Below are 9,198 nucleotides of genomic sequence, written 5' to 3' on the forward strand. Positions count from 1 at the left end.
TTTTTTTTTTTTTCAAACAGGGTCTCAATATGTAGTTGAGACTGACCTGTAACTTACTATGTAGCCCAGGCTGGTTTCGAACTCACAGTGATCCTTCTGCTTCAGCCTCCCGAGTGCTGGGATTACAGGCGTGCACCACTACACCCAGGGAAAAATCTGTTCTCTATTGTAAAGCTGAGGGAAAAGAAATCACACTGATAATTCCTTACGAGGAAGAGCAGGAGGACATAATACACCCCATTAAAGTCATTTTGGTCCTAATATTGGAAGGATAATCATGATCCTGTAACCACAGTTACCTAAAATCTGTATCTATACAGTATACTTGAATCACCATGACAAGGAGCTTCTACTATTATTCATGTTTTTTTGGTACCGGAGATTGAACTCGGGTCCTTGTGCTTGCAAGGCAGGCCACCGAACCACTAAGCTAAATCCCCGTCCCTTCTACTATTATTCTTTAGGGGTTATAGGGCCAGGAATTCCAGCATGATCTACTGTTTTGCAATTGACTTGTGTTAAACCTAGAGAGTTGTAATAAGAGCTTTTAACGTAGTGGAAAAGAGGACTGTAGTGGATATAGGAGGGGAAAGTGACCACATGCTTGCCAAATATTTGACATCTTAGGAAGCAGCAACTTGTCAGTCACTGTAAAGCCACATGTATGTGGGGATCATGCACTTGGGTATGTTTATTGCTAAGGTCTCCATGATGGAGGAATTCCATGGTGAAAATTTCAAAGTCTCAGTTCTAATTTAGCACAAGTAAAAATAGAGATCTCTGTTTCCTTAAGGAAAAAAGAATATCATTTTTGCTTTGAAAACTTTAGCCCTTATTTGTGGGCTTTGGTGGTGGGAAGAATTTATTTAAGAAGCTTACATATAGTAAGTAAAATTTTGGTGTTACTTCTCAAGTAAAAATGGATGTGACATTCTATCATCTATCTATTGTTCATTTATCATTATCATAATTTTTCTATCTAAATATTTTAAAATAATGCAGTTATAGTCAGAGTTATAAAGAGTATATTTTTATTTATTTCCTTTTTTCATTTTTCAGATCTCTGATTGGAGTTATTTTGTGGGACAGCCTGAAAAGAATGCAGTAAGAAATCACCCAACATTGGAAATATTGGCTTAAACTTCGACTGAGCATAGTATTTCTTCTCTTTAGTAGCACCTCATAATAGAGGAAAAATGTATGGCAGTGCAAGAACAATCACCAGTCTAGAAGGCAGCCCTTCCAGATCACCACGTTTGCCAAGGTCTCCTCGTTTGGGCCACCGAAGAACGAGTAGTGGGGGAGGGGGGGGAGCAGGCAAGACTCTGTCTATGGAGAATATCCAGTCCCTTAATGCGGCGTATGCTACATCTGGACCCATGTACCTGAGTGATCATGAGGGAGTGGCTTCAACAACTTACCCAAAGGGTACCATGACTCTGGGCAGGGCCACCAATCGAGCTGTATATGGAGGCCGAGTTACAGCCATGGGGAGCAGTCCCAATATTGCTTCTGCGGGACTTTCCCACACAGATGTCCTTTCGTACACAGATCAACATGGTCTGACTGGCTCATCCCACCACCATCACCACCAGGTCCCCTCCATGTTGAGGCAGGTAAGAGATAGCACAATGTTAGATCTTCAAGCCCAGCTGAAGGAACTCCAGAGAGAGAATGACCTCCTCCGGAAAGAGCTAGACATCAAGGACAGCAAGCTGGGATCTTCCATGAATAGCATCAAGACTTTCTGGAGTCCTGAGCTTAAGAAGGAGAGAGTGTTGAGGAAAGAAGAGGCAGCCCGGATGTCAGTCCTTAAGGAGCAGATGAGGGTTTCTCATGAAGAAAATCAGGTATGTTACGACTCAACTCAGTATTTTCCAGCCTTGACTTCTGACTGAGTAGTTGGTGCTTTGCAGATGATTCCAGAACCTGTGCAGAAGAAAGAAGGTTCTAGCTTAATATATATTTGACTTGGGTGCTACACATGGACATAGGACATATGAAGTTACAGCTCGTGTTTTCTTATTTCCAATAACCTTTTCACATAGTTGCAGAAGTGGCAGAAGATCATGGCTGACTTTTTGTACGAGATTAATTTTATTTTCTTTTTCAGCAGCTGGAACAGCAATTCAGATGCACCTCTCTCTGAATAGAAGAGGAAAATGTCAATCTCTGCAAGAGCAAACACTTTAGCAGTAACACCGAGGGGCACATTTGACTAGTTCATTGATTTTGTTGATTGTTGTTGAAGCACCAGCAGCAGTATTTCCTTCTAGAGTGAGTGAAGTTTGTTCTCTAAGTAGCCAACTAAATGATATGAAGTCAGATTGGTAGAATAGGCTTGATACCATGTTAGAATGACACAATAAATTTAACCTGGTGTTTCTGCCTTTATCTATTGAATATTAGTCATCTGCTCTGTGCAAGGTACCTTCTTACTACACTTGATGTTAACCAAAAGGCCGAGAAGCAATGGGTACCTTCTCACTCTTTGGTCCATCTTCCATGTCATAGCAAGATTAGTTCCCCAGAGCCTACCTGCACTTGTGCCTTTCCCTGCTTTCAAGGTGTCAGTGAGTACTCCTTGTCTTCAGGATGAGGTCTGCCTCCTTGACTGAGCCTGCATCGCCTTCTACTGGAAGGCCTGGTCTCGCTTTTCCGGGCTTATCTCATACTACCGCCTTCTGTCTGTGCTACCAGCACTACCACTTGGCAATTCCTGTAGACACCTGAGGTTTCGTACTGCAAGCATTTGCTCATGCTGTTCCCTTCTGTTTGTGGCCTCTTTAGCATCTCTTCCTGCTCCTTCCCTTCCAGTCTCAGTTTTTAATTTCTAACCATTTTATATGCTACTATTTTCATATAAGGTTTGGAGTGAGATACAAACTGGCTTTAAATCCCAGCTTCACCTCTCACTGGTGCTGAGAGAAAGGCAAAGAGATGGGAGTAGAGGGTGTTGTGCTGTTAGCTTAAGAATTCTCATATATTTAATTTCCTATAGAATTTTTTTGTACTGTGAATCGAACTCAGGACCTTTGCTTGCCAGGCAGGCATAGCGCCACTGAGCTAAATCCCCAGCTCTCGTATAGAAATTTGAGATCCTCTAACTTGGCTAATGGTGATTCTGTGCCAGTTGGTCTACCGCAGTGCTCTACCTTTCTTGGGGTCATCCGCTGACCTTCCTGTTTCCCTGGCTACCACTTCTTTGGAGCCCAGTGCCCATGGAAGCAAAACTTTGCCCTTTGTTCTCCTTTCATGTGCAGAAAACAATCACTTTGTCCCTTTGATTTTCTGACAGAGGCATTGCTAATTCTTAAATGTGGAAATGTGAATTTTTAGTTGGAAAGAAATCTTTGTTCTTTACTCTTAAATCAAATTAATGCTTTTCACTACCGTTTCTGCTGTTTTTCTGATTTTGCTAGTGTACGGACTCCTTGTAGACCTGGTATGGTAATGCGCATTTCCTCTCTGTTCTGTATTGGTTTCTCCTACTTTTAGTCATTTGGAAATTAGTTAAAGCAGTTTAGGAATGGTACAAGCAGTGGCAGATATTTGAAAGCTGTTCTCTAACGTGTCAGCTCCAAAACGACGTTTATCCGGTGCTTCTGTCATTGTTTTTAGGCACAGATCCCCAGTGACACATGGCTGTGATGTGATTGAAAAATATGGTGAATGATTACATTTAAAAAACGTATTACAGTAAAAGACACATTGCCACACATCCACCTTAAGATATTCTCTGTCACTGTGAACACATTTATTCCATCATTCTTGTGACTTTCTGAAGCAGCTCTGGAAGTCCTTTTCCGTGAGTGTTTGTAGTTGTGCTGTCGTGGCTGCCTTACTGTCCTGACTCATTTCACGGCATTTGCCTTTCATGGTCATTGTGATCTTGGTGAAAGGCCAGAAGTTGCGTAATGCCAGATCCAGTAAATTAGGTAGGGGAAGACATACCATAATGTCTTTACAAGCCTGCCTTTTATTCAGTGGTACTCTGAAGAAGCATTCCCTGTGTTTTTGATCACATCTCATAAAGACACAGAGGTGTTATGATGTCCCTTGTTGAACTGGAGGAGAACAGAGCTCAGTATTATGGACAGTTTATTCTTTGGGGTGACATGAATGCGTAGCCCATAGCCCGTGTTCTCAAGGTCACACCGGTAGTTGATCTGGAGAGAGATGTGATTAAAATATTAGGAATGAATGTCTTACTGCCACATGAGAAAGCCTTCTTACTATCTTTGGTGGCCTGTGGCAGTGGTGGCAAACTTATGGCACGTGTGCCACAGCTAACTGTTGTTATTAAAAGCCTCTAAATGGCTTATCATCACTGGCCTGTGGTGTTGCTGGATGTGATTGCGAAGAAATAAAGTAACCGGATTTTCTCCAAAAGAATACGGATTTATGTTTCCCTTACAGCTCCTTTCTATGTACCAGTGTAATGGAGATAGAGAAAACAGAGTAGACAGTGAATTTTCAGGAAGCTCATAAGGAGCTGGGTGTGGTAGCATGTTCTTGTAGTCCCAGTTACTTTGGAGAATGAGGAAGAAGAACCACGAGTTTCAGACTAGGCTAAAGAACAACATAGCATGTCTCCATCTTGAAAACCAACTGAACAAGCAGAAGCTTTATGAGGATTTTATCTTAACAGTTTGGTGCATAGAAGTCACTAACTTTTCACGTTCATGGATATTGTTGTGCAACTACTAACTTGGTATTTTTAATGGAATTTTCCCCAACTTAGATATTCATCAAGCAATTTTTAGAGATTTTCCTAGGCTGTGCATGGGTAGCCAAGGCTCTGCAGAAATATAAATAGCATCACACACTAGGAGACTGCACTAGATCTAATATTTACCCTCCTTGTGCAGAAATGGGACAAGGTCACTGGGAAATGTAACCTAAGAAGTGTAAATAAACCTGTCTGGGAATGTTACAGCTTCTAAGCAATGGTTATATGATAATTTCTATTTCTGGCTTAACACAATAGAAACGAATCTCCTCTAAATCAATATTAATATAATTATTAAGTTTTGATCCAGTTTCAACATATGGTTCACTAATCTTTATTTTGAGCCTGAAAGTTAGGGATCATGTTCCTGTGTTTTTTAAATTATTATTTCTTTTATTTGTATCATGGCAGGGCCATTTCAACATGGGTCGTTCAGCTCTTTTCTGAAATACTCATTTTATTGTAAGTGTCCAGATTTGATGAGTTGTACCAGTTGCAGTAGTGATAGAGTTTATTTTATCCAAGGGCTGATAGTGTAGCTCTGTTGTAGAGAGCAGTTGCCTAGCATCTGTGAAGCCCTGGGCTTAATAATTCCCAGCACTGCTAAGAAAAATGTACTTTATCCTGTTGAGAATGTGGTGAGGCAACTGCATGAGTCACGTTCAGTTGCGGTCACCTTGTGGAATAAGGGCCAAGGTGAGGAGTGTTGGATTTTCCTCAGATTTGTGAGTGGACTTGGATGTTGTTATAGTTCAGATGTGGTTTTCCCCCAAAGGTTCATGTGCTAGAAGCTTGTTCCCCAACATAACCATGCTGAGTGGTGGTAGGATCTTGAAGAGATAATTAGGTCATAGGCTGTACCCTCATGAATGGATTAATGTCTTTCTTAAGATCTAGTTTCTCTCGAGACTGGATTAGGTCTTGTGGAAATGAGGTGGATCTAGAGGAACTGGATCAATTGTTGCGAGAGCAGAGTGTTAGAAGGCAAGGTGACCTCTGGGACTTTGGTCTACTTTGCATGTGTCCGCTCGTCACTCTGTATGTGCACTTGCATTGTGCTGTCATCTGCAGCAGGGTCCTCACCATGAGCCAGCGTCCTGCTCTTGGGTCTTCAGAACTGTGAGCTAAATAAACTTATTTTCTTTATGACATACCCTGCCTCCAGTATTTTGTTACAGCAAGAGGAAATGGGCTAACATGGATACACTCACTACTCAGTGAAACCTGTCTTCTGTGATCCCTTCTTTCTACTATAAATCTGAGAGCAGTGGATTCCCTCAAAAGCAGCATTTCTAAGTGTGTCCAGGGGAACAAATGCTTTCCGAAGGGGGTTTTTGTGGTCAAATAAACTTAAAACTCATATGGGAAATGCCAGTCCAGAAATTCATAGTGTATTTGTTTTGGATTAAATCTCCCCCTGAAAGATATTTTGGATTTTTACCCCTAGTATCTCAGAATGTGAACTCATTTAGAAATAGGGTCTTTATAGTGGTAATCAAGTGAAAATTAAGTCTTTACAGTAAAACAGATAAATATCAGCAATGTTCCTTTCTCTTTCTTCCTGTCTTGAGTGCTCACACGATGCCTGGAGTCATGTCAGCCATATTGTAAACATGGAATAAAGAACAAGACAAGCACAGAGACATATGCCTCTCCATCTCTCAGCACTTGCCCTCAAACTTCTAGTCATTTGAGAAAATAAGTCCCTAGTTGTTTCAGTCACTGTTGGTTGGGCATTTTGTTCCATTCAACAATACATTGCATCTGTTTGTAAGTTTCATCATTTTAATTCTGAGTCAAAATGTGAGTGTTGGTATTTTTGCTGATGTCAAATAGGTACTTGGATTTAGAAATGGATAATATAGTTTAGCACCACAGCATAAGTGGGAATGCCAATCTTACAGGGACAAAAATAGTGTATCTACCCTACCTTGAAATATTCTTTCTTAGTACCTTTTGTTTACCTTTTCAGAAAACTGGGAATGCTTTGGTGTGGAGTTAGGCAATGACCTACTTAGACAAAACTACAGTTTTAAGTGCCTCTCAAAGAAAGGAGGGAACTTCTTTGGTTCTAAAGATGGATGATATGGTGCAGAGCCAGCTGCCAGTTTCTTTGTGTGTTAGAATGTAGGAGAATGATTTGAAGCAAACTTTACATCTTTGTCACAGATGCCAACTGTTTTTTGCCTTACAAATCTATTGCAGTCAGCCCTAGAATTAGCCATGTGCACCACATTAGTAAACTTTTTTATTCCAAGATTTTTTTTTTCCTGAAAGATGTGGCTCATGGGAGGAAAAGAAGCACTTCTGTATGCCAGACCTTGGGATGTTTAAATGATTTTGACCTGATATTATTTTTTCCTCTGGATCACTTTATTTGTGCGATGGGCTCAAAATAGCCCATAGGAAACCAAAGAAAACATTTCAGACTATTTAACTAACAGATTATTTTAGTCTGACTGTGCCAAAGGTACTTAATGAAACCAAGCTTAGAGAGAGGAAGGCAAGGGGAGTGGTTACCTTTAAAAGATTCACTGCCTAATAAAATGCCCTATAGACAGCATCTCAGAGAATTTTAAGAAGCAAGTTTATGTTGACAGGAGAAAAGGAACAAGGTGATTTTATTGACTAACACAAATGGGGTAGGTTCTCTTCTGGCCAGGGTACAAGTTTAGTTTCTATAATTAGTTGCAGGTGGAGCTCTTGTGTGGCTGTTTTGGAGCCCATGGACATCTGTGCGCAAATTCCCACCATCCCCCAGTGGGTATTTGGCCTCAGTAAGTGGTGGCTTTGCAGGAATACAGAAAATTATAAATCTGCTACGCAAACACACACACAAGCGCACATACCACAGATAAAGCTGCTGTAAAGGTCAGGTTCAGAAAGTTGTGGAAAGCATTTTGAAAAGTTTGGGAAGTAGGTTTTAAGGCAGAGTATGGAATACAGTCAAGAGCTGGGGCAGCCTAACAGAATTCTTGTGTATTCAGTGATCTCTGTTTTTCTGCAAAGCCAGCTTTCAGCTGTATCTTGGAAGTGATGTGTGGCTATTTTGCATTTCAGTAGGAAGGGTCTAGGCTAGACAGAGGTAAGAACTGTGGCAGCTACTTCCAGTCTTACAAATGTGGCAGGACACACACTGTCCGGCTTGGCTGTATACTTTAAACAATTTCTCTTGGTTCTCAACTGGGGCCAATTTACAAGGGACATTTAGAAATATGTGCAGGCATTTTTGGCTGTTAGAATGTGAGGGAAGAGGAGGTGTGATGGCTGGCGTGAATGCTGGTAAAAGTCCTACAGTGTGTAAGGAGGCAGTCTCTCTCATTTTCTAGCCCAGAATGTCAGCACATAGGTTGAGAAAATCTCAGTGTTATGTTTAATCAAATGGTTCTTTTATCTTCATTTTTCACTATACTTTGCATTCACTCAGTGCTTTACTTTCATTTTATGTAGTGATGATCAGGATGTATGTAGTTTAGTAAAAATGATGACATAAAAACTAAAAGCTGATTCATCATTGTGTGGGAAACAATTAATTGTCATTGATGTCTTTTTTCCTCTTTTTTTCCAATATTGGCCTGGATTACTAATCATGAATTTTCACATTATCTTGAATTCTTTTAGAAGTAGACATTTGGTAACTGGACATCACTCTTGTAAAAAAATGGAAAATTCATTAAGGAAATGAAATCTCTTTTAAATCTATTATTTCTATATACACTTACTGACTTTTATGGTTTCTATTCATGTTCAACATTGATCTTGAAAGGGAAAGGAATACACACTTTTGAGTACCTTTTTACATGCTAAACAATTTGCTGGTTATGAAAGACATGTGGCATCTTCATTTTATAGATAAAACATAAGGTAGAGAGATTAAATTGCTGCTTGAGGCCTCATTTATGTGGAGCTGGGATTTGATCTCAGATATGCTTAGCTTTAAAACTGTGCTCTGTCCACAGTAATAAAGGGGAAACAACAGATTTCCTCGGAAACAGGATTTCAGAGTTGAAATAGAGGTCCTAATAGAGTGAGAGTAGCAAGGAGAAGCTTCCTGAGAGTTTCTTAAGAATGCTGTCAAAGAGATATATAAAAAGGATGGAAAGCAAGAATGTGAAGGGAGCTAGAAGAGATAGAGCAACTAGAAGTAGCAAATGAATTCTTACTGGGCAGAGGCAAATACTTAAGAAACACTCTTTTCCTAGAAACCCATTCAGAAGAATGGGAGGAAACAATGCCAGGGCAAATAAAAATTAAAACTAAAGTGGCAGAGGAATGAGATTATATCTTAAGATGCTCATTTAGTACCTGGAACATTCATATAGATTGTGGTGACTTTGACAAAGTCCTTGAATCAACAAGAGTTGAGCTTCAGGCATAGGGCACTTCTTTATTTGGGTTATAGGGTTCTAATGAGGGTGTTATTTATTTATTTATTTATTTATTTATTTATTTATTTATTTATTCTT

At 40.0% G+C, this 9,198-nt stretch overlaps 1 protein-coding gene across 19 annotated transcripts in view; it reads left to right on the plus strand.

Moving 5' to 3' along the window:
* Erc2 (ELKS/RAB6-interacting/CAST family member 2) overlaps positions 1 to 9,198 on the plus strand; it is a 932,060-nt gene that overhangs the window by 56,322 nt on the left and 866,540 nt on the right. For all 19 annotated transcript variants that reach the window (XR_004514630.1, XR_004514631.1, XM_033756865.1 and 16 more), the window contains exon 2: positions 1,060 to 1,850. Coding sequence is in view for 17 of the 19 variants with exons in the window: in XM_033756865.1 (XP_033612756.1) it covers positions 1,197 to 1,850 (654 nt within the window). In the remaining 2 variants the exon portion in view is untranslated. The remainder of the gene's footprint in view (positions 1 to 1,059; positions 1,851 to 9,198) is intronic.

The sequence above is a fragment of the Fukomys damarensis genome, unplaced genomic scaffold (assembly GCF_012274545.1).
Source record: "Fukomys damarensis isolate Sample0158 unplaced genomic scaffold, DMR_v1.0_HiC HiC_scaffold_28, whole genome shotgun sequence".
NCBI lineage: Eukaryota > Metazoa > Chordata > Mammalia > Rodentia > Bathyergidae > Fukomys > Fukomys damarensis.